The sequence below is a fragment of the Dermacentor silvarum genome, chromosome 1 (genome assembly GCF_013339745.2).
Source record: "Dermacentor silvarum isolate Dsil-2018 chromosome 1, BIME_Dsil_1.4, whole genome shotgun sequence".
NCBI classification, from domain to species: Eukaryota; Metazoa; Arthropoda; class Arachnida; order Ixodida; family Ixodidae; genus Dermacentor; species Dermacentor silvarum.
In genome coordinates this window covers 268,725,924-268,752,544 of record NC_051154.1, presented here as the reverse complement: position 1 = coordinate 268,752,544, position 26,621 = coordinate 268,725,924, and the positions used below count along the sequence as shown (strand labels likewise).

Genomic DNA, 26,621 nt, shown 5'->3' with positions numbered 1-26,621 from the left:
AAACGTAGGAGGAGAAAGGGTGGTCATGACCTTGAAGCCATAAGCGACGGCGACAGTGCCGTGCCACGTGACCAGGGATACCACAGAAGAAGCACACGGGGCGATTGTCGGGTGTACGCCAGGATCCCGTGCTAGCTGGTGATCTGGTGGTGTACACTGGAGGGATTGGACGCGGCGGCGCAGCAAACGTTGGTGCTGAAAAAGTCGATGGAGGAGGCTGTGCTGCAACCTCAGCGAAGCTGAGAGGTACAGGCAATGGTGGTGCTGTACGAGGGGACTGCATAGCTTCGCACACTTGTTCCTGGAGCATTTGACGCAACGGAGGAGCCAAGGACGGCATGGGTCCGGGGACGGCGGTGAGTAGGGATAGCTGGCGGGCGACTTCGGAGCGTATGAATTCCTTGATTTCGCCGAGCAGATAGTCGTTGTTAGTCACAGCGGATACATTTGCAATCGAAGTATCGGGGATAGAAGACAGACGTTGCCTCCTGAGTTCGTTGTAGCTCTCACAAAGTTGAGCGACCTCGACCACGGTCCGCGGGATTTTCGAGAGGAGCATTTGGAATGCGTCGTCTTCTATGCCATTCAGTACGTGACGGATCTTGTCAGACTCAGTCATCGATGGAAGGACGCGCTTGCAAAGGTCGACATCTTCTATGTACTTGGTGAAGTTTTCGCCGGGTAGCTGGGAACGGCTGCGCAAGCGCTCTTCGGCACGGAGCTTCCGCATCGCAGGGCGACCGAACACTTGTGTAATGCGCGCCTTGAAATCTGACCAAGTGCTGAGGTCGGATTCGTGGTTGTGGTACCACACCCTAGCGACACCCGTGAGATAGAACTTGGCGTAGCTGAGCTTCGCAGCATCGTAGCATTTATTGTGGGCACTCACCCGCTCGTATAACGAGAGCCAATCTTCTACGTCGTATTCTTCGGAGCCGCTGAAGACGGGAGGATCGCGTTGACGCATTGAGCCAGGACAAATCAATGTTGGCGATGCCGGAGGTGTTGTTTGGCTGGCATCGTCAGGCATGATGGCCTGCAGTGTCCGATTGCATAGTTCCAGGGTTGGGGAAGTAGAACCCAGCACAGCTCCACCAAATATGTAATGCGGTTTATTGACAGCTCAGAAACGCGACCGTCTCAGTCAAACGTCAGACACGGAGAGCGCGAGCCCTTCATCGTCGACGGGCCGATGATGATAGTGCGTCCATAGGGCGCACCAGTCTTCTTCGCTACAATATATATATATATGTTGTGTGTGTGTAGCCTCCATATGCTGCCAACCCCTCCTAAACAACAGTTTGCCAATGTTTTTCGAATGCTTACGTACGTGTGGTTTCCCGAGCCAGATGCAGCACGATACTTTCAGTAAACGAAGCCGTCTGAGCGTGCGAAATGAGTTGTGCAATATGAGGGGCTCCACTTCAGAGCCGTCGGAAAGAAAGGCTTCCACTACAGTTTATAAGTAAGAAGCCGTGAGTAGCCGCGTCTTCCGTCGCGGAATTTTAATGATGGTTAACGCCTCCACCCATTCCATTCCATTCCATTCCCATTCATTCTCATTCGCATCCCATTCATTGGCATCGCCATCCATTATAATTCCGTCCATTTGTCTGGAATGCGCAGAACAACATCCTCTTCAGAAAACTAAACGGCAATTCAATATAAAAAAAATGATACGCCTTTCTGCAGTTTCTCACGTGATAGATATCCCCAACATGGGATTTTTTTCTTAGTTATAAGCACGTCTAAATTCACGAAGTAAGTACTGAAATTTTTTCTATATATGGCAACCACTGGTGCATATTGCGTGAAAACAGCGCAAGAGCTATTTAGTCCGGAGTACCAGCATATCGCAGTATCCTTCCAATAATTCGCAAGAGGACAGAACTACCGAGACGGTGGCCATGAGTTCTATAAGCGAAGCAGGAAACACGTGACTAAACGTACATGGTAAAGAGTCATTTGCGGACAGCTCAGGTGGCGTGAAGGGCGGGTAAGCAGTGAGCATAAAGAACACCTTTTGTTCTCGCAGATTATCTCGTGCAGTCTCCACACCGCGTACCCTGAGCGGACCAATCACTATTGATTTGGCGCTCTATGGCCATAATGGCCTTTGTGGCATTAAACACCATCACTCATCATCATCAACACCTGCACACCGCGTTCGCTCTTGGCAGAGTGTTGTAAAGCTAGTATCTCTCACAACATAGCAGCATATTTTGCTATCATACTCTTCTAAAGACGCGCTTTCCTCTTGCGAAGTGTCGTCGTGACCCGGTGTGTGGTCCAGAAAGACTGTCCAGTCACTTTGGGGCAAGCATCGCGGTGACGGTCAATTTACACAAATTCACATTTCTTCCTTCGTCGCCAACGTACGTAGCTATTAAAACTGACTTTATTCCTGCCAAGGTGAATTAAGTCACGCCCGATACAATTTCAGACTATGCACGCCCCGTAATGCTCTCCTAACTGAGAACAAAAGAAGCAAGGATGCTCATCCGCAATGGAATGCACGATGACTTACCCGTCCGCCCTGGCAATCCTGGAAAGAGACTATCGAGGCGCCGCGTCTGCTGCTTGTCGGCCGCGGACGCTCAGGTGTGCGGGGCTCGAAGGGGCTCTCGTTTTCCTGCGGCGTCGCAGCTGCGGAGGCTGCCGTGCTCCTCTCCGATCGCTGCACATCAAAAGATACGCATGCATGTGACTCTACACAAGCTCCCAAATTACACAAGGTGGCTTGCCCATGCGATTGCGAAAAACGCGGAATCAAACTAAAGAGTGTCAATTAGAAGCCGTCCAAGTAAACCAAGCAAAAAATGGGTGGAAATTCTCCAACTGTTCCAGTTATAGCCACGACTTATTAAATTTATAATAAATAAGGTCGTGTTACAAGCAATCTTGCGGCCCGCTATTACGCGCGTATTTCCATTTCGTGACATTAAAAAAAAAAAGTTGTCGCAGTTTCACCTGAAAGGCGACGCATCAATTGCGATAGCAAATTTGTAGAAAGCTATACGGAGTAACGATAGTAGCTTTATCAGCTGTATAAACTTGTACATGCAGCAGCACCGGCAACACGCAGAACTGTTGGCGACGGCGTCGGCGTTTTGCCCGCGTTCGCACAAAATGCGTGCTGCGTTGGTGACTGTTTCCGGAGCCTCTGATATAAATAGGCACTTGGTGCCGTAGCTCAACGTCGCCTCCCTTCCCTCCCCCTCCCCCCACGGCCTTTCGTGCCCCAGAAGAAGGCGCGTTTGCTCTACATATATGGTGATTGTAAAGGAGGAAAGAGACGCCTACTTCTGCAGCCCTTAAGGGAGCACGGCACTGAACGCGCGTTTGTTCTCCGCCGTTCGTTCACTCCCCGTGAAAGCGCGCGTCCCTCGCGCCCTTTCACTCGCACATACATCGTTCGGCGGCGCGCGGCGACGATTTCATCTCCATTAACGTCATACGGAACCTCACGGCGACGGCGACGGCGACGCCGATACCGACGTTGACGGCAGAAATCTGCTTTGGAGTGTCCATATAATTGCTATCGCAATAAAAACTTGCAGATTTTTGGGGGGCGAAAACGCTAACGCTGTACGTCTGTATTATAGTGTGCTGTCCATAATAAGCGAAGGTCCGTGACTCCAGCCTGCTGTGTTCATTATTGGGTGCATATAGATGTCTATTGTAGCGGGGCACATCACACACACAGAACGTAATTCTAGCGCCCATTGCTTCTATACCCTAGCTGCCCTGGACCGGTTTCATTTTCTTAATTTTTTTTTTTTCATTCTGCACGAAATATTTTGCCCCCACCTGAAGAAGCCACTTACCGTGCACATTCTAGCCGACTTATGAACACGCGTGCCGAGGTTCAACCACAATAAATAAATAAATAAATAAATAAATAAATAAATAAATAAATAAATAAATAATAATAAATAAATAAATAAATAAATTGGTCGATGAGTTAATAAATCAATCAAAGCTGTGCTGTACAACGTCAACAAGAAGATCCGTACAAAATATTTGCAACAACATAATCCTCCTATGCTGTTCAGTCGAAGGGACAGAGTTGGATAACCTGTTATGGACGATTTTATAAAAGTTGCACTTTTCGCTTTGGTGATTCTACGGTGCTCACTTGCTCCTTTCCGCATTTTGCGAGTGGATGTGTGTGCGTTTAACGTTTCTTCTTTTGTCTCGTCTTTTGATTTATTGTTATGTAATAAAGCTGTAGTAGCATATATACCAAGCCACATGCTGAGTTCTGCTAACCTGTCCACCTATCGTTAGAATTTCTCTCTCCAGAAAGAGCCTATTTTCCCATACTGGTGTACATACATGCTTTCCATGCAATACAGTCTGGCAATACGCATGTTGAATGCGAGGTGGGTGGGCTATGCGGTGCGAATAACATAAGATGAAAGTGCACACTCAAGAGACTACAGGCTAGCGCGGTCATAACGCATTGCAGACATGCTGAACAGTTTTGCTGACAGGACCGAATTTAAAAATATATTTTTGTTCACTACACTGTTTACGCGGTGTCCCCGGAATCGTGCACACCGATTTATAGAAAGACACCAATAATCTTACGCGAATCAGACCTGGTGCATGCGTTTGAAAGTCTTGTTCAGGAACTGTCAGTATTGTTTAGTACTTGATATGACGTAACTATTTCATTGTTGTTCTAATTCTCAAGATGTCAGTCAGGCGGTTGCAGGTAATCGTAAGACGCGTCCGAAACGCGATGTTTTCAGTTTCTGGGTTTTTTTTTTTTTTTTCTTGCGGGAAAACAGCCCGCGAACTTTGAAAAACATCACGTGAGTGCGCACCCGCGCACACTATACTGTCCCTTCTGGGAGCACGCCAGTGCTGTCTCAGTGGTATCTAAATTTCCTCCAATAATTACCAGAGGGAACTCTGGCGATCCCATCGTTCAGCCACGATGGTAATGGTGGGTATAGTAGATGAATTTCTCTGACATTTGAGCTTGTGACTTCAGATGACCTTGTGGCGTTGTTTGTTACACAATCTCTTCATTATCGTAAATTTCAAAGCAATCCACGCTTTTCTTACACCAGAAGTCAATAAGACTCCGCGAACTCGCATAATCGCGGCTGATTGGAGCTGATCTGGATCTCCATAGCTGCGGCGTAACAGTGTCAATGTGAAGCATCATTGGAAGGTTCTCTGTTCATATCCTGCTGTCGGACAATTTTAATAGTGTTTATTTCGTTATATTTACCGCCGTACGTTCTCGAAAATGATCAATTTCCAATGTCAAGAAGTCATTTAAAGCCAGAATGACCAAGTTTAGGTAAATCCATCTGCTAACCATTATTCCCATGGTCGCTGAACCAAGCCTGCCTGCAGCTTGCGTGGATACAAGCGCACCGCAGTTTTCTTCAGTTTATGCATGATATACACTATCAGTGGTAAACGAAGGTGTTCATCGGTTCTGGGCCAAACATCGTAGTGGCCTTATCTGCACGCGCATTAGTTCTGTCCACGACGCGCCAACTGCTCCCGGCTAATATATTGCGTATCAAGCGCAAGCAAATGCACTGCCCTAAGTGGTGAGCCTTTTTTGACCGTCTACATGGTCTGGTTTATTTTTATGCTTTGCATCCAATTTAGTGCCTGTGTTTCTCTCTTTCTTCTTGTTTGGTCTTCGGTGTCTTGGTGTCTTGGTTGCCGCGTTTCTTGACCTCTAGGTCCATTCCATGCCCATGCTTGACCTACCAATATTAGGGCATTTTAGCCGCTCATTTCTTTTTATAGATGTTCCTTAGTCTTCGCTCAAAACTAATTTTGTTCTGCGCTTCTCTTACTTCAAAAGAAGCCCAACGCATATCACCTTAAACTCCCTCATCTGTGGTTTTGCCTGGGCCTCCAAATACAGTCGTCCCGTCGACCTCTGCTCAATCTCAAACCCCTAAAATATTTCTGATTTAAACGCGGAACTGTATTTAATTGCTCGCACCATCTGGTATTTATCGTTGCGACAAAATACTCTATGTTTAATTATTGTTGCATTCCACTTCTCCTCTATTTTTTGATCATCTTGGTGGGTGCTCGAGTAAGTATTTCCTTCGTGGATGTATACGCCATGGTATTGCTAAAGCTTGACTACCGGTATGACTTGCTGTTGAGTTGACACCACGTAATTACGCGTCTCTTTATTAAAGATCATTATTCCTGGTTTCTCTGTGCTAAACGTAAGGCCTGCATTTCTCGCTACGTTACCACACGTATTTGGGAAGTTGCTGTGAATCTCTTGCACCGTCCGCAAGTAGCACTATATGTCGTCCGTATACGCGTTAGTCCGGGGACATTCTGTTGTACCATTTATCCATTAAGCACGCATCACAAATCAAGCCCCGATTCATTGTGTTGCTGTCGTGTCCTTAACATAAACCGTGAACAAGAATGGAAACCCAGGACATCCTTGCTTCTGCCCTTGGTGAATTTTTCTCGATCCCTCCATTAAACTTTCGGCCTCCCCATACAATTTGTACTCGGTTGTCTCTATATAGGGTGTCCCACATTTCTTTAGCCAAACTTCAAAAATAGGAAAATGCCATGTAGCTGGACAGAAGCAAGGTAATGTTTTTTGCTGTCGCTTAGGTTTACTCATAATAATTTTTTGCATCCCGCCTAATTGCATAATTACTCCTAGTAAATAATGAACTTCTGAAATAATATAATGAGATAAAAAGTGTCAATCATCAAATTGTAGAGCAATATGAAAAACTCCTGATACAGCTTTCTGTTGCTCCATACGTGTTGCATAATAGCTTTTTTTCCGAGCGTGAAAGAAGTCCGCGAATAGACGCAAAGCGCCTTGAGATGCCAGTCGCGCAGCAATTTTTCGTGGATTCGCCTGCTTCTTCTAGACAGTAACGTAATGTTCGCTGTGTTCGCTCTCACGCTTCAAGCGCTTTTTGCATCCGAAACATTGTGAATGTCTTAGCGGACATCGGTCAGACGGCGTGGTTGTTCAGATTTCGCGTGGCATATGAAGACAATGCACATCGTCTAATGTAAGTGGGCGCCTGTGGTTTATCTGGAATACCATGGCGTGTATGTATATATATATATATATATATATATATATATATATATATATATATATATTGTAGCGAAGAGAGACGCTAGTGGGTCCAGCGCTTTTGCTCGCAACGGCGCTCGTGCTTGACAGCCGTCTCGTTTGACTGTCGACGCTGCGCTGCTCCGATGCTAATAAACCCTTTACAATTGGTGGAGCGTGCTGCGCCCTCAAAACCTGCAACCTGGAACTTCGATCCCGCACCGTACCGTCGACTATGCCTGAAGAAGCCTCCCAGCAAGTACCTCCCCCTGCACCGGCACCGTGCTCTGGTGTGCCGCGCCACAGGGACCCTGCTATCTTCACAGGCGCGGACGACACCGATGTTGAGGATTGGCTTACGACCTACGAGCGGGTAAGCGCCCACAATAAATGGGACGAAGTAGCTAAGCTCAGCAACGTGCTATTCTACCTCGCGGGTGTGGCCAGCTTATGGTACAACAACCATGAAACAGATTTTCCGACGTGGTCAGATTTCAAGACATCTTTTGTCGAGGTTTTTGGTCGCCCTGCTGTTCGTAAGCTGCGCGCCGAACAGCGTTTGCGGCAACGAGCTCAGCAAGCAGGCGAATCCTTCACAAGTTATATCGAAGACATCCTGGACTTATGCAAGAAAGTCAACGTGACCATGTCGGAGTCTGATAAGATCAGGAATGTTATGAAAGGCATCGAAGACGATGCCTTCAACATGCTCCTTGCCAAAAATCCTCGCACTGTGGCCGAGATAATTACACTGTGCCAAAGTTACGAGGAGTTACGCAGGCAGCGGTCATTGACCCGTCGCCCTACATCGCGCGACGAACACCTCGCTGGCTTGACGGCCATTTCTGATCAGTCAGCGTTGATGACAGAAATGAAGGCTTTCGTGCGCGAGGAAATTGCACGCCAGCTCTCCTTGATGGCCTTTGCCCAACCACCATCAGTACAAGAGCCAACCTCAAGTTTTGAGCCCCCGCTCCGCAACACCATCGCGCACGAACTCAACCAGCTTTTGCCTGAGCGCCATGACCATGTTCCTGCGGTCGCACCTCTCCGCTACGCTGAAGTCGCCGCCAGGCCCCAACAGATCCCTCCGGCTGCACCACTCAGCTACGCGGAAGTCGTCGCCAGGCCCCACCCCTTCCCTCAAGGTGGGCCTCTCACATACGCCGACGTCTTGACTGTGCCCCGACCACAGCCCGCGATGCAACCATATCACCAGCCGCCCCGCACAACGCGTCCTCCTACATGGACGGGGCCCACCACAGCGAATCGGTGGCGTACATCTGACAACCGACCTATCTGTTTTGCGTGCGGCTACGCCGGTCACGTCGCACGCTACTGTAATCGCGTGCAGTCACCTAGCGCTCCAACATTTGCGCCTAGTCGTATGGTCGGCTCTCCCCGCCCATATTACGACGACCCTTCGGCATCGTCACCGACGTTCCGCCCAACGCCCAATACCCGCCACTCACCTTCTCCACGCCGACGCTCGCTATCACCGATGCGGCCCCGTCCCGCAGCTCGGGAAGAGGAAAACTAATCGTCGCAGTCCACGAGGCAAGGGCTGCGACGCCGGCGAAACGCGAAAGTCCTCAGGGTAGCCCGACGAATGTGATAGACGTGTTTGTTGATGGTGTTCGCACATCTGCACTCGTGGACACCGGAGCCGCCATTTATGGACGCAAACCTTTCTCGCTTGATTCGGAAAGTCACGATGCCCCTTACTGGACTGTCCCTCCGCACAGCCGGCGCACAGCGTATTCACCCGTTAGCGGCGTGCACAGCCCGTGTTGTGATTGAGGACGTTGTATACGCCATCGAATTTGTTGTAATTTCGTCGTGCTCCCATGACGTTATCCTCGGCTGGGATTTTCTCTCCCGCCACAATGCCGTCATTCATTGAGCACGGGCCGAACTAGAACTGTCGCCGCTCTCAGATTTGACGCTCGCCGACGATGCTTCGCTTCCGAACAAACTCCTCGTCAGACACGACACCACCGTTCCTCCTAACTCGTCAGTGGTTGTCTCTATGTACTGCAGCAGCCTCTCCGACGCCGTCGCACTACTTTCTCCGTCTGGCCGCTTTTCCGCTCGAAAAGGTCTCCTGCTACCTTTTGCGACGGTGAACATTACGCAGGGCTCTAGTGCTATATTTATTTGTAACCCGTTCTCTTACCCTGTGTTGCTACTCCACGGAGAATGTCTGGGCAGTGTCGAAGCTATCGCAGACGTACAAATTACGGACGTTCCCGAAGACCCATACTGTGCCCGTTACAGTACGCTTGGCTCGATTTCTACGTCTGGCCCATTGTCTATAGATGTGTTCACTTCTTCTGTTGCCGATGACCTTACACTGGGCCAGCGATCACAGCTTCTGTGCCTCCTACAAGAATTTCGTGCTTCTTTCGACGTCGGGCAACCTTGCCTGGGCCGGACGTTAACTGTTACGCACCACATCGATACTGGCTCCCAATCGCCATTGCGGCAACGATCATATCGTGTATCGGCTACAGAACGTCGCGTGATTATTGAACAAGTGGCCGATATGCTCCGCCGTGAAGTGATCCAACCTTCCCACAGTCCATGGGCATCTCCCGTCGTCCTTGTTACGAAGAAAGACGGTTCTGTACGGTTCTGTGTGGACTATCGGCGCCTCAACAAGATCACCCGTAAGGACGTTTACCCGCTTCCGCGAATCGACGACGCTATTGACAGCCTACAAGGAGCAGAATTTTTTTCATCTCTCGATCTGCGCTCAGGGTATTGGCAAGTACCTATGGCAGATGACGATCGACCAAAGACAGCCTTTGTCACGCCCGACGGCTTGTACGAAATTAACGTCATGCCGTTTGGACTTTGTAATGCGCCAGCAACTTTTGAGCGCATGATGGATACCGTTCTGTGCGGCTTGAAATGGCACACGTGCTTGTGCTACCTTGATGACGTCGTTGTTTTTGCTCCGGACTTCTCCACGCACCTTCAACGCCTCCGGCGTGTTTTGACGTGTTTGAGAAACGCCGGTCTACAACTGAATTTAAAGAAGTGCAGATTTGCAGCGCGGCAGCTGACGATACTGGGTTACGTTGTTTCCAACGATGGAATTCTCCCCGATCCAGCCAAGCTTCGTGCCGTCGCCGAATTCCCTAAGCCTACGTCCATTAAAGAACTGCGAAGTTTCGTCGGTTTGTGTTCTTACTTCCGCCGCTTCATTCGAAATTTCGCCGCCATCATATCACCTCTGACGAAGCTCCTTGAATGCAACGGACCCTTCATTCGTGGTCTTCAGAGTGCGAGGAAGCGTTCGCAAATCTCCGTCGTTTGCTGACGACTCCCCCAATTTTGCGCCACTACGACCCGACGGCCCCTACAGAAGTACACACAGATGCCAGCGGTGTTGGCCTCGGCGCTGTCCTTGCGCAGCGCAAGCCTGGCTTTCCTGAATATGTCGTGGCCTATGCCAGTCGCACCCTTACGAAAGCCGAGACCAATTACACTGTCACGGAAAAAGAATGTCTGGCGATCATCTGGGCTCTTACTAAGTTCCGGCCTTATTTGTATGGCCGCCCATTTGATGTCGTCACCAACCACCATGCACTATATGTTGGCTGTCATCGTTGAAGGATCCTTCCGGTCGTCTTGCCCGCTGGGCACTTCGCCTGCAGGACTACGACATCCGCGTGCTGTACCGCAACGGACGCCAACACTCTGATGCCGACGCCCTATCACGCTCTCCCTTGCCTGACGACAATGCCTGCTGCTCGCTATCCCAGCTAGCTGTTTCTACAATCGACCTTGAGACAATCGCTTCCGAGCAGCGCAAGGACCCGTGGATTGCTTCGATTATAGACTTGCTTGCTGACCCATCACCACAGTCAACCACTCGTACGTTGCGTCGTCAGGCTCGCCATTTCGCGGTTCGCGACAACCTGCTTCACCGACGCAGTTATGCCGCAGACGGCCGGCAGTGGTTGTTAGTAGTTCCTCGCAGTCTGCGCTCCGAAATCTGTGCATCCTTTCACACCGATCCACAGTGCGCACACTCAGGAGTTTTCAAAACCTACCAGCGCCTTCGACAGCGCTACTACTGGCGAGGAATGTACAAGTACGTTCAACAGTTCGTTCGCTCCTGCCCCGACTGCCAGCGCCGGAAATCTTCACCCCAGCTCTCGCCGGCTGGTCTGCAGCCTTTACCCTGCCCTACCCGGCCGTTCGGGCGCGTTGGAATTGATTTGTATGGGCCACTTCCCTTGACGTCGGCTGGTAACCGCTGGGCTATTGTGGCAGTAGATCACCTCACACGATACGCCGAAACCGCCGCTCTCCCAGCAGCTACAGCGCGCGATGTTGCCTCATTCCTGCTTCGCCGATTCATTCTGCGGCATGGTCCACCCAAGGAATTTCTTAGTGATCGCGGACGTGTCTTCCTGTCGGAAGTGGTTGAAGCCATTCTTAACGAGTGCCACGTGATTCATCGCACAACTACGGCGTACCACCCACAAACCAATGGCCTCACAGAACGCTTCAACCGCACGCTCGGCGACATGCTTTCAATGTACGTCGCCTCCGACCACACGAACTGGGACGCCATTCTGCCCTTCGTCACCTACGCGTACAACACCGCTACTCAGAGCACCACTGGCTTTTCGCCCTTTTTCTTACTATACGGTCGGCACCCGTCGCATACCATCGACACAATATTACCTTACCGGCCGGATGCATCCGAGGGCTCACCTATTTCTGCCACAGCATGGCATGCTGAAGAATGCCGTGAGCTCGCACGTGCCTTTACTTTCAACGACCAAGAGCGCCAGAAGAACACTCGCGGTGACTCCACCTCCGAGGTCGCCTTGCTTCCTGGCGCGCTTGTGTGGCTGTCTGTCCCGTTCACCACCCCTGGCCTCTCATCGAAACTACTCCCGAAATATGAAGGCCCTTACCGCGTCGTCGAACGCGCATCTCCCGTGAATTTTGTTATCGAGCCAGTTCAACCGTCTTCGGACCAGCGCCGTCGTGGACGAGACATTGTCCACGTCGACCGCCTCACGCCATACTACGATCCTGTCATCCTGACGAGCTGTTAGGTCGCCGGACGGCTCCCTTATCACTCCCGGGGTAATTGTAGCGAAGAGAGACGCTAGTGCGTCCAGCTCTGGTCTGCCGGACGCTGGTGGGTCCAGCGCTTTTGCTCGCAACGGCGCTCGTGCTTGAAAGCCGTCTCGTTTGACTGTCGACGCTGCGCTTCTCCGATCTCTAATAAACCCTTTACAATATATATATATATATATATATATATATATAGCCTCCACATGCTGCCAACCCCTAAACACCAGTTTGCCTATGGTTTATAATGCCTACGTACGTGTGGTTTCCCGAGCAAGTTCTAGCGCGATACTTTCAGTGAAGGAAGCCATCTGAGTGTGAGAAATGAGTTGTGCAATATGAGGGGCTCTACTTCAAAGCCGTCGGAAAGAAAGGCTTCCGCTACAGTTTATAAGTGAGTATATCCGCTACAGTTTATAAGTGAGTATCCGTGAGTAGCCGTGTATGCCGTCGCGGATGTTTAACGATGGCTAACGCCTCCACCCATTCCATTCCATTCCCATCCCATTCATTCTCATTCGCATCCTATCCATTCCAACTCCATCCATTTGTCTCGAACGCGCAGAACAACATCCTTTTCGGAAAACGAAACGACAATCCAGTAAAAAATTACACTCCTTTCTGCGGTTTCTTAACGAGATAAATATCCCCAACGTGGGATTTCTTTCCTAGTTATAAGGATGTCTAAATTCACGCAGTAAGTACTGAAAACTTGTCTACATGGCGCGTGAAAAACCGGAAAAACTATTTATTCCGGAGTACCAGCATATCGCAGTATCCTTCCAATAATTCACAAGAGGACAGAACTACCGAGAAGGTAGCCATGAGTGTTATAATCGAAGCAGGAAACACGTGACTAAAGGTGCATGGCAAAGAGTCATTTGCGGACAGCTCAGGTGGCGTGAAGGGCGGGTAAGCAGTGAGCATAAAGAACACCTTGTGTGTTCTCACAGATTATCTCGTGCAGTCTCCACGCCGCGTACCCTGAGCGGACCAATCACTATTGCTTTGGCGCTCTATGGCCATAATGGCCTTTGTGGCATTAAACACCATCAATCATCATCATCATCAACATCTGCACACTGCGTTCGCTCTTGGCAGAGAATTGTAAAGCTAGTATCTGTCACAACATAGCAGCATCTTTTGTTATCATACTCTTCTAAAGACGCGCTTTCCTCTTGCGAAGTGTAGTCGTGACCCGGTGTGTGGTCCAGAAAGACTGTACAGTCACTTTGGGGCAAGCATCGCGGTGACGTTCAATTTACACAAATTCACATTTCTACCTTCGTCGCCAACGTACGTAGCTATTAAAACTGACTTTATTCCTGCCAAGGTGAATTAAGTCAGGCCCGATACAATTTCAGACTATGCACGCCCCGTAATGCTCTCCTAACTGAGAACAAAAGAAGCAAGGATGCTCATCCGCAGTGGAATGCATGATGACTTACCCGTCCGCCCTGGAAGTCTTCGAAAGCGACGATCGACGCTGCTCGTGAAGGTGTAAATAGACAACCAGGAGTCATCAGAAAGAAAGTGAGACAAATAGAGACAGTGAATTGGATGCAAAGAATGGAAACAAAAAGGACCATGAAGATGTACAAGAATGAGAAGAAAGAAATTAGAAGGGAAAATCTATACGATAACAAAAAGGCAAGTGCCTTGCTATTTGAGGCTCGAACCGGTTGCCTAAGGACCAAAACATACCCCAGCAAGTATTCAGAACTATATATGAGGCATGTGTATGCTGCAGTAAAGAACCACAGACCACTCAGCACATCCTTATGTGATGCGAAGGGATTTACCCAGCGAGAACTGTAGGTAACGTACAACTCCCAGAAGCGCTTGGGTTTAAAGTGGAAGGAAACATCAACAGATCAGCCCGAGAGATAAGCATGAGACGATAAGAGTACTGGTGGAAAAAAGCAGGGAAAAGATTATTCCGACCTGATCTCTTAAAATCATAGGTAGCGGTACAAGGTAAATTTTTGAAAATGAAAAAGCCAGCAGATCCCACGCCCTGTGGGAATCGATGTTATGCGAAGCAGAGTGCGGGGAGCCGACCAAGTTAACGGAACGACCATGAGAGCACCGAGACGTAGGCGACTGTTTTATGACCTATACATGGCACGCATGTCATGACCTATCATTTATGTCCAAGTCCATTTCTGGCTTTTGAGTGTTAATGGCAGCAGTGCGCACGACGAAAGCATCGTACTGAATTTCCCTGCTTTTGCAGGTAAGCGATTAATTTCTTTACAGCGTCTGTTTTTACCCTACTTTGCTCACTGGTGCCAAACGTGAGCCTGATTTCAACCATGTACGGTGACTTGTAATTTTAAATATGTCAAAGGAACTGGCGAAAGCACTTGAGGACTTTAAACGCGAAATGAGGCATGAACTGCGCTCGGTTAAGGAAAGCTTCAAGTTCTGTAGCGATACCTGCGACGAGACAAAAGTGATTAGCTCCGAAGTCAAAGCACTCAGAAAAGAAGTCGGGGATCTTTTGTAATGTAATGAAGATTTCAGAAAGGAAAACAGGCGCCCAACGCGAAGAATTCATGAACTTGAGCAATACAGTCGTCTGAATAACTTGGAGATAAAAGGTGTGATTTCAACCGACAACCCCGAGGACATAGTGAGGAAAATTGGTGAGCTAATCGATGAGCCTGTATCTGAGGCGGACATTGATGCGTGTCACAGGGTTCAGACTCGAAATACTGAGGAGACCAATATCATAGTTCCATTTGTGAGAAGGGACAAGCGACATGTTTTTTAGCTAAGGCCAGGAAACACAGAATTTCAAACGACAAACTTGGTTTCTCTGAAGAGGGACCAGTGTTTGTTAATGAGCACATCACTCAAACTAACAAAAATCTACTTGGAGCTGCTATTGCACGTAAAAAGCAAGTCGGGTGGAAGTTTGTCTGGACCTCTGGAGGCAATGTTCTCGCCCGAAAGGCCGAGACGGAAGATGTGCTAAAGGTCCGAGATTTGTCTGATTTGAACAAGATGACTGCATAAGGTGTGTTTCTGTGCAACTCATATTGCTGCTGTTGCTTTTCTCGTGGATTCATCAGTGATATGTCAATATTATAACAATGATAGCCTCACCTCAACTTATTGCTCGGACAGAACTAGGTTTTCTGCAATTTATCTCAATGTTCGTAGCATGAAAAATAAGGGAGATAGCCTAAGTTTGTTTTTCGAATCTTTAAAAGTAAACTGTGGTGCAATTCTCTTTACAGAGACCTGGTTGAACAGTAATGATGATCACTTTCACCTCCCTGGTTACAATTATAATGGTCTAGTTAGGTCGAGTGGCAGGGGCGGTGGTGTTGCAGAATACGTTAAAAGTTGCTATCAACATAGTACAATACATTTTTCGATCATAACCCCAAATGTTGAATGTCTGGTCATAGCCTTACCCCATACTTTAGTTGCAACAGTATACAGAGTCACAGACCACCTGCTGGTAACATATTACAATTTTTCGGGTTCTTAGAAAATCTAATGAAATTTCAACCGTCCACCAAGCTTCCGGTTGTTCTTATGGGTGATGTCAACATAACCCTACTTTCTGGTGATAATATAGCACGGGAACTAAATAGTATTATACATGCATACGCATGTTCTAACACTATTAGTTTACCCACAAGAGTAACTCCAACCACTTCTAGTTTACTAGATATCTGCTTCACAAACGCATTGTTTGCTGAAACTTTGTCTGGTGTGTTGATCAACGACATTAGTGCCCATTTGCCTGTTTTTTGTTTTGTTCCAGTTAGACTATATAGGTCTAAATTGACCACGGTAACATACAAGTCTGGAGGCTATAATAAAAAGTCCTTTGATAAATTCACATCACTGATTGCCGATGCTTCCTGGGGTACCATATATGAGATTACCGATGTAAACGAAGCATTCGAAGCTTTCTTTCAAACATTTTTAGCATGCTACGATGAAGCATTCCCGTTGAGAGAGAGGAAAATGAAAAATAAAAAGTTTAGAAAGCCATGGATAAATAAAACGTTGTATGAGAAAATTAAAATACACCACTGAGCCACACAACACATGTGATGCCCCGATTTAGCCATCTTCATCTAATGCTTGGTCGACCTGGTTTCCTGCGTCTTCCGTTCGTTGCACACCTGATCAAGCTTCTCTGTCTTATCTTTCCTATCTTCACACTTGGGACGAAAACCGAAGCAGACGACCAAGCGCGATCCGACTTGTGATATCGCTGAGCGAGTGGCAAGGGTGAGCGGAGGCAAGCTCGAGGGACGCACGATGGCGACCACTTCCCGCGCTTCGCCCAATTTAAAATACAGAAAAAAAAAAGAAATAAGAAAATTAAGTTAGGATGTCCGGCAACCGCTAGGAGCGCGCATGTTCCTTGAAGCCGAAACTAGCTTTACTTTCCGGGGCCTGCTACTATGTGGAGCGCTTTACGCTGATACGTAATGACTCCAAGAAAGTATGATGGCAGGTAGATAATTTATTGAATAGAAAAACTCAATCTCACCTATCAGAGATGACTACATCCAATGGAATATTGACTGGTTCTGGTTTAGCTACAGCAATGAATCAGTTTTTTTGTTTGTTTGATTTTTTTTTTTTTGTTAATGTTTTGCACTGCGGAGTACATTGACTCAATGTCGTGTAGGACGCACTCAAACCTGATAAACCCACTATCAAACTCTGTTACCTTCTATCCTGCAACTACCACTGAAGTCGCTGGTTTAATTAGAAACCTAATAGACAATGCATCAGCAGGGCATGACGATATCAAGGCATTGCCCCTGAAACATGTATAGATACCTATATGTGACGTCTAGGTACACTCGGCCACAAAATATTGCGGGGCACGCGAGCGCGTGGCGAAACGGTCCTCCTCGCCTACTGGCGGCTCACCCCTGGTGTCGAGACCGACGCTTGCGCGCATGCGCGTCCGTCCGTGTTTGCAAGCGTGCATGTTTCTGCGCTTCCTCCTTGCGCGCCCGCGATATCCGAGTGCGAGGTGCCCCTGTTGCGTAGGGTTGGTAATATTGATGAACGATTAATCGATTAAAAGTATCCCGCTAAACGATTAATCGTCATCGATGTCCACCTTTCATTTAATCGACCTAATCGATTAGGCCTGTTCGATTAATCGTTTTCGAGAGTTGGAGAGGAGTGGCACGCGAATTTTGAAATCGTACTGGAATGGCGGCCCACGAGCAGTGTCTGTGAGGCTGGGGTGGAGCGACTGTCGACTGTCTTTCCCAGTCCAGAGTGATGCCGAGCTGAGCGCTTCCCCACTCTTCCCCGTCTCCCCCCCCCCCCCCCCCCCACATTGCACACGCCACCACGTCGCGCGAAGCCGGAGGCTTGAAATGCCCTCACAATTCAAGGCACGCTATAGCAACCCAGTCGTTGATCGTAGTACCACGGCCAGTTCACTAAAAATGTTTCACAGCATGCGCGCTGGCTTGACCATGTATTTGACATTGCGATGGAGTTCTATTAGAATTCTCGCATGCTGGTTGTGTGCCATTCAAAGTAGGTGTCGGTTTCACCTAAACATGCCAGCTAATTGACATTCCTTCACCCTGTAGAAAAGATTATGTGGTTTAAAATCCTAAACCACTGACTTTCTTTTCCCCTGTGTACATTCCAATTTCTTGCATATTTCAGTTGGACTTCACCTTTCACTTTTGCCATTTTTCTTAATTATTCTTTAACTGTACTGTACTTGGATTCAATAGTACAATGTACCTTACTAAAGCGAAGCTTTGTATGTGTATAGTCGGATACAACTTAAGTCTGCAGTGAAGCCCCGTCCACGCCCTCATAACCGCCAGCCACTGTTCCTCCGCGAAGCTGAAAATAGTTCGTACTTCAAAGTTTCCCTGTTACCTAAATAAGGCGGTAACCACAAAAATGAAATTATAAACGCGTAATTTTATACGTTTTCACTTAACTATTATAGTGGAAAGTACAAGTACGACAAGTATAGTCGTATCAAGTATGACGCCATTTTAAAACGTCGCATGACGACGATTTTGTTTGCTTCTGTGATTGGCTGGCGGAGTAACACAACCACGCGTGGTCCCTCTACCTTTTTTGCTAACTGCTGTTTCTAAATTTGTATAGGTGAAATCGTATATGGCTAGGCGAAATCGCCTGTGTACACAAAACTATAATCATCAGCATTCGCTCGAGCGTCATCGTCTTCTTCCGCAGCTCGCTCGTAGGCGCCCCTCGGGTTGCGCTCGTGCTCGTTCTCGGCATGCGCTCGTGCCACTGCTCCCGCGTTCGTCGTCGTCGTCTGCTTCGATAGCTGGCTGCGTAGCCGCTAATCATTCCAGCGTAGAATTTCACTTCTCTTCTGTCGTCGTAATGGGGAGGCTGGTTTACGGCGCTATCAGCCATTCCTTTAAGGGGCATGAGCCAATCATTGTTTTACGCGACGGACAGATTTAATTTTTGAAGCAATTTAATTTAGAAGACTCGCAAGCGGCAGTGGCAGGCGAATGCTGCTAACAACACCGCCGAGAAAATTCGAGACATCGAATGCAAGCGACAACGGCGGACTGCAGGCATACCGTCAGTGACGTCGTTCTCTTCGTCGCAGCCGAACATGTGTGTAACCTCATAATTGAGCAATACTCTAATGAACCCTAGGCATCAACCCAGTGATAAATACCGGGGCTGCACGTTTCAGCTTCGCTAGTTAACCATCTTCACGGAGTGGTAGGGCCGCAGAATTTTTTCATTCTTGACTAAGTGCTATTTTATAACACATAAAATAGCACTATATTGGCATATATTGTTTATCTTGTCAGAAGCCACTATTCTTTAACAAGGTAAAGATTACTTTGCTCAAACGTTTATACACTTGTGTTTCAAACTTGGTTCCACCTCTCAAACATTTAAATAGGGCCCTACAAAAGTAGATAACTGCGTTTCAGCCTTTTTGAAGGTACCCGGCAAAAATTTCGATTAATCGATTAATCGATGAAAAACCCTGCATCGAAAGCGATTAATCGATTAAAGGCTAAAACGATGAACGATTAATCGTTAATCGAATAAAATAATTAATCGACCATCCCTATAAACTGTTGCGATTGGGGCTGTGGCGGCTTCAACGGGCAAAACTATGTGAAGCGTGAGCTGGCGTGCGCCACACCGGTCGCTTTTAGTCGAGCGACGAGGGCGGATGCATGTCGCCCGTTGCAAACGCAACAAGTCTTTTTTTTTTCTGCATTGCGCCTTTTCGTGGCCAATGTTCGTTCTTTATTTATTTTCACGAACGGGACGTTCTCACACAGAAGAGCGTGGCAGAAAAGGCGCTCTATTGAAAGAGCCGGGCAAGATGAAAATGAACTTTTTATTTCCGTTATAGCAACTTAGTTTTGCCCGTCGAAGCCGCCACAGCGCCAATCGCAAGAGGGGCCTCTCGCGGCCGCATTCGGATATCGCCGGCGCGCACGGAGGAAGCGCAGAAATATGCACGCTTGCAGTGACGGAGGGACGCGCATGCGCGCAAGCGTCGGTCTCGACACCAGGAGTGAGCCGCCAGAGGGCGAGGAGGATCGTTTCGCCACGCGCTCGCGTGCCCCGCAATATTTTGTGGCCGAGCTACATTATAAACATCATGCTTGCAACCGGCACGTTCCCCAATCATTTAAAGGTCGCTCGTGTGTGTCCCGTATACCAGGGTGGTAACAAAAATGAAATATCAAATTATCGACCGATTTCGATATTGCCAGTGTTATCAATCAGTGTTATCAAAAGTGTTTGTGGGAGTGATAAACATTAGGCTAGAAAACTTCTTTCGGAAATATAGCGTTATAACTAGCTCGAAATATGGATTTGTGAAGGAAAGGTCTACTGAAGAAGCATTGTTGTCCATTAAAGAGAAAATAATTGATAATATTGAAGGTCGGAAATATACTTTTGGTTTATTTCTTGATTTTCGGAAAGCCTTTGACTGTGTCCAGCATGATATTTTATTCCATAAATTGGCTGATTATGGAGTTCGAGGAATACCTTTGGACTTGTTCATTAACAAGTTATTTGTGCCACAGGCTTCAATTTGTATGAGTTAATCATTGCTCTTCTACTTCCATGGTTATCCAACAAGGACCAGAGATCCAGAGATCAATTTTGGGACCAATATTATTCATAGTGTATATAAATGATATAACAAATATTCCGGACTCACCCGACCTGGTCATGTACGCTGATGACACCAATGCCTTTTTCAGTGACTGTTCCCTAACTAGACTACAAATAAGGGTCAATGATTACTTAAACAGGTTGGGGAATTGGCTGATGGTAAATAAGCTAAACATCAATATTACGAAAACTACATACATAATATTCCGACCAATTAATACTACTCAACAATGTAGTGTAGTTATTACATATAAAAACAATGTCATAAAACAGGTTGCCAATCACAAGGTTCTTGGTGTTTTGGTTTAATGAAAACTTCTCATGAAATCTACATGTTAATAATTTAGTAAAATTATAGGATGTCTTTATAACATTACTAATTTAATACCCAAATGGCTCAAGATTACTGTGTACTAGACTCTTTATGATTCCAAAATATATTGTATTCTTGTGTGGGGAACTACTTCATCTGGAAATTTAAATAGATTGCTTGTTCTTCAAAAAAAATCCCTTAGAGCCATTGAAGGTTATTATGGCACACCGCGGGATTTTTCTACAGAACCCTTATTCAGGAAATATACTATTCTACCCGCGCATCAAATTTCCAAACGCATATTCAACTAATTAGCAAAGTGCGGTAATTACCTTTTCTAGTTACTTTACGGCACACAATGCAATTTACGAATTGCAGTCCGTGAGTTTGGAAGGCGTAGGTATCCACTTAGAATGAATTTTCAGGATGACACCAGCTTCGACATATTCATTACCAGAGTAGACGATGAAATACATGGACGTTCCAGTTGCGTTTGTGCTTCAAGGAATCAAATAGCGTTTTGTTAAAAAAGTAAGTGTTGCAGCAGCGCACTTTTACCGCGATTTTGATGGCGTATTTCTCTGAACCCGTACCATCCTTAAAATTTGTTCCAAGCTTTGCAAGCTCGCCGGCTGCAATTAGTAAATTGAAATATGTGCCATACAGTAATTAAATGAAATTTTAATTACTGCATTTTGGTCAATTCGTGCTAAATTCAGCACTTAGTGCTGAATTGAATCTATGAAAAATATAATAGAAGGCTGAGGCTGACAGCACGAAAGACGACAGCGGGTCGCACAACAGCAACAACTTTTTTAGAAATGTTTTTAGAAATTTTTAGAAACAATATTTAGAAATGTTTAGCCTAGTTTTTGGTATTTCATGTCGCATGGCAAACTATAGCCTCACAAGCGTCTAGAAATGTAATCATCAGCTGCTCTCTGAGCGAGGAAAAGCTCAAAATAGAAAAATAAATAACAGAAGTGCTCAAACCACACGAAAGACAAACTTGAAGGTTGTCCGGTACAGATACAACATTTCCAGCTGACACAATCCAATAGAGTGTCTAAAGACGTGCATGAATTGTCACACCCTTGCGCGCATAGAGAACCTCAACCGAATATGATATGGGCAGCACAGCGATAATGTTACTGCCTTCCATAGAAGCGCACGCCCAACACAATTATGCACCAAAGCTGCTCAATGCACTTTGAGATGACAAAACAGAGCCCACCATCCTCGGCTGATCGGTTGTGGCTTCTGGCCAATCGGCCGCAACAGCACGTTCCATCACTTACCCGCGTCAGCTCGAGTGGCACAGATAGACAATTACATTCGTAAGCCTGCCCTATACCCTTTATCATGGAAATTCTCTCTTGTGTCGTCAAATGCAACGGCTGTTTAGGTTTTGTGAATCGGCTTACGCTTACTACTGCCGCTATAGTAATGAAGTTCGCACCTGTACTACCATTACATACACGCCTTTTGTCGACTACGGCGCTCGTTTTTGCAGATGGCGGGCATCGTAAGTTTGCTGATCTTACGAACGGTTTTAGCTTTGTGAATACGCTTTTTTATTTGTAAGATATTTCATACGCAAATATTTGGTCGTAAGTTCGCTTAGTGGATTCTGCCCCAGTGCAGGGTTTTGGTACGTAATATCCGGGATTTTAATTTATATATTTTTTCTTTCTTTGCGCGTTTGTCTGCTTCGCTGTATGTGACTGCAAGCAGGATATGAACCTCTGGCGCCGGACGTAAGAGCTATTTATGACATTTAGGTGCTACAGCCGTACCGACGTATTCAGCACCGCGATGGCGAATAAGTGCGGGTTGGGGCCTAAACCTATTGTCTCCCCGAACGAGCCGATCAGTAAGACGCGGTTCCTACTGTGCCGAGTAGCAAAACTATATTGTTCTTAAGAGAGAACACCACAGTCTATATAGCAGACCATAACTATTACACGCACGACTTGGGGTCCTTGGCTCCTCGTCTTCGGGCGCACGGCGCCCGACTGCATGGTGCCTGCCTGTCTTGGTCGATGAGAGGCTTTCTCGCTGGTCTCGGAACTCCCGAGAACCTGCGTTAGAGGACACCCGCGTGTTACAGGAGTGATCACATGATGACTTCCAACGAGGGCGCGCAAAGAACAGTAGCACAGCTTTTTTCACTCTCTCGGGGCGGTAGCTCCCGGTAAGCCCTCGATGCCCCGACTGCATGCAGCAACTTGTGAATCGTGTTGAGCGCCTGGTCTCAGGAAGCACACTCGGAAGCAGATTTGTCAAAAAGTGTCGACGCAACGTGCGTGTGCCTGGCATTCGCGCGCCTCGAGTAGTCAGGCACAACACATTAGAAAGCTCGTGGGCTCACAGTCACGATTCTTTACTGGCATGCGGTAAAACATGCCGCTGTAGAATATGGTGGCAGTAGAATATACTATAGCCTGCAGTATAATGTGGCTTCGTAGGCTTACAGGGGAGCGCGTAAAGCTAAATCCCGAAATTGCAGCGACTGCGATTCCCTTGATGCAATTACTCGTAACAGGAATTATGTTCCGGCTCTTGAATCGGCGAGAAAATTCCAAATACGTTGTAGGCCTGTAGTAGTAGAGGAAAACAAATAAAGTGCCACAGGGCGAATTTCTGGAATCCATTGCAGAACACTTATCCACATTGAGTGCGTAACCCTTTAACTGGCAGCCCAACATTATTGTCGGCCTTAAAAAAACATCTGCACAAACTTCACAAGCGAAAATATCAGTGCGCACGTTTATAGTTGCCATTACTTAGCAGCCTGCTCAGCAGTAGTATTTACAAAATGTCATTCTCTTCTTTGCGCAGGTGCTGGTTATATGCTCACCAGTGCGAAAATTGTTTCTTCCGGCAATCCCTTATTTTTTATCTTCATAGAGGCGCCTCTCAAGAACACACATTGACCTTGCAAGTACCAAACACCACTCTTAGTGAAACGTTTGCCACCTCAACAATAAATTTTACCTAGTGTATCTCGCTTATTTTTAGAGAAAAACTTTCATATCTCACTTTGGTATGTAATCATGCAATATAAAAAGTAATGAAGCAATAAGTATTTCCTGTATAGCCAGATAAATGGTTAAACGTGAGGTAAATCTGCACTAAATTTATATTGCACGAATCAACAGACTCGCGGGGATGCAGCACCATCCATACATATATGCAAGCAAATTATACGAGACTCTGAATGAATTCATTCCGGAGTTTTACGCGCGGAAACCACCATTTCATTGTGAGGCACGCCGTAGCGGGGGACTCCTGATTAATTTTGGCCTCTAGGGGATCATTAACGTGCCCTCACTGCACGTGACACGGGTGTTTTCTGCACTTCGCCCCCATATAAATGCGGCCGCCGTGGTCGGGATTTGATCCCGCGACCTTGTTCTTAGCAGCCCAACACCATAACCACTAAGCAACCGCGGCGGGTGACGTGACATGGCGCGTCGGCCGTATATCGCCATGCTCATCTACGCGAGGCGACCTCGGCTGGCGGTTCGCGTTCAGTTTGTGCTCGTCCCCCGAAACATGGAAACGAGCAGGGACCATGGTGTTGGTCGGCAGTGGCTCCATGTGTCCGTGCATTGATTACCGGTTTGTGTGCAGACAACGGCATTTAGTCGCCGCTCGTGTACCATGCATTGAGTGCACGTGAAGAACCACAGGTGCTCAAAATTATTTCCGGTTTGGTTTTGAGTTGAAAATATATTTCTAAGAGCCAGCGTGCTTTCGATTATAGGGCTTCTGATTCGTTTCGAAAGCCGATTTATTTTGAGCGCGTCATTGGCTACAAACCTGTAGTTGGCATTCGTGGGCTAAAATCAATCAGTGAAAGGTTAGTTAGCGAATGTTAGTGAAATATAAATTAGGCCGTTAAATGATCCAGCAGAGGGTTTTTTTTTTTCTTGTGCCCGGAAACGGATATTTTCCGGCAAAAAGTGTTATTGTGTCTCCAATCCCCTACATTTAGTATTTAGAAGCAGTCGTCGCTGAAATATAGCAAGACAGTCAAGCCGTATAGGGGAAATTAACAGATGCCTTTAATTGTAATGACGACACAATGAACACAAAGCAAATGTAAATTGGACGAAAACACGACTCATTGGCTGTGCCGTTGCGCTGGTGTCTGCTGTCTACAAACAATGACTAAAATTTACTGCTCTCTGCAAATTTGGAGTACACTTGCAATCGCGACAGTGGAATGAAATGTTAGACGCTGCATGTTCCATCACTCAGTGAGAGTTTATTCTCACCGATGCAACATGTATCGACCGGTGGCACATCGTCCAAGCTATATCGTCACTGTCGCTATTGCATGTGCACTCCAAAATTTGCGGATTGTTCAGACATAAGAGCAAGAAAGTGCGCCTTATGGTCGGTGCTTGCCATATCAGTAATAACGGCACAGCACGTGCTTAAGCGAGCCCTCAATTACCTTGCACAAAGAGGGATTATCGAGCCGAAGCAATTATCTTCCGCGAGAGCACGCACGGGTTCGTGATTGGCGGATTGGCGCTGTCTTCTCTTAAGAGCTCAGATATGTTTTTTGGTAGAGATGCTCGAATGCCGAGTAGTAGATATCTAATCGAATATCGAATCGATCGAATAAGGAAAAAAACAAATATCGACTCGAATATCAGAAAATTCCAAATTTCGAAATGCAGCGTATCAAAATTTATTGCCTGAAAAGTTAGGCCAAGAAAATACGGTGCTATACATAGGCTAGCGAATCGCGTAACATGCATGGTATAACAGGAATGTGGCCAAGTGACAAGTGAATAGAAATGGCTGCCGGTAACACTTTCCTGCAGTGAGGACGATGACGTCCTATGGGTATCCTGTGAGCTTCCACTGCCAGGAAATAGATATCCTAGGGAAGTGTCGAATACGTCCTGCGTGCGTCCCTCACATGGCCGCTTTCCGTGTCCGCGAGGGACATCATGAGGACATGCTTTGTACATTTTACGGACATACGCCGGAGCCTTTTTCACAGTGTTCGCCATTACGGTCACCGATCACGCTGTGTGACAGATGCAGTGGACACTGAGAGCGCCCACGCATCAAGAACAGATACGTTCTGTGCACACGTTGCTCGCGCACGAAAGTGTGCTCAAGTGCAGCATATATACTTATTTATTTATTTATTTACATTTATATATTTTATTTACAGAGTACCTGCGTCGCCTCGAACGCATTATCGCAAGGGGGGGGGGGGGGGATAGTTAGATAAAGATAAGTAAATAATTCACAGAAATAAACAGTAAATACACAATGAAAAGTAACATCAGAGCGGGACATACAATGAGTTAACATTTTCAAGCGTAACAGAAAGTTTAAACAAAGTTAAGATGGTAATGCAGTGTCACAATCAGAGGCGCGAAAAAATATCGTGATTATCAGACATTGAAACACATTCTTCCGGCAACCAATTCCAGTATTTCACCGTATGTGGAAAGAATGATTCAGCAAAACGGTTCGTATTGCAGCTGTATTCACGCACCTTCTTTGAGTGGTCGAGTCGATTCAAGACACAAGTTGGCTCCCATAGATAGTTGCGGCTATCAATGCCTGTTTCATTATAGACCCAACGTCTCCTATAAAGACTATAGAACATAAGGTGGAATAACTTGAGTCTAAATTTTTTTTTCTTCTGGTGATTAACGTTTCCCAGCCCAGCAATGCTTTCATTTCAGCGACACTTTCGAACGGGTTGTAACTATTGGAGACGAAGCGTGCAGCCTGATTTTGAAATTTTTCTATTATACTTGAATTAAATAGTCCTGATATGGGTCCCAAATCATAGAGGTGTATTCGAGGATAGATCTTACATGCAAAAAATAAAGTGTTTCTTTAACATCTTTGGACGCTGATTTCAAATTTTAACGAATAAAAAATATTTTACTTGCCTTAGATATTGAATGCTGTATG

General features: G+C 46.8%; 1 protein-coding gene across 1 annotated transcript in view; it reads right to left on the bottom strand.

Annotated features, from left to right (window-relative positions):
• LOC119440238 (serine/arginine repetitive matrix protein 1-like) overlaps window positions 1-26,621 on the bottom strand; it is a 293,035-nt gene that overhangs the window by 235,093 nt on the left and 31,321 nt on the right. The window contains exon 5 of the mRNA XM_049661047.1: window positions 22,634-22,744. Coding sequence (XP_049517004.1) covers window positions 22,634-22,684 — 51 coding nt within the window. The 5' untranslated portion in view covers window positions 22,685-22,744. The remainder of the gene's footprint in view (window positions 1-22,633; window positions 22,745-26,621) is intronic.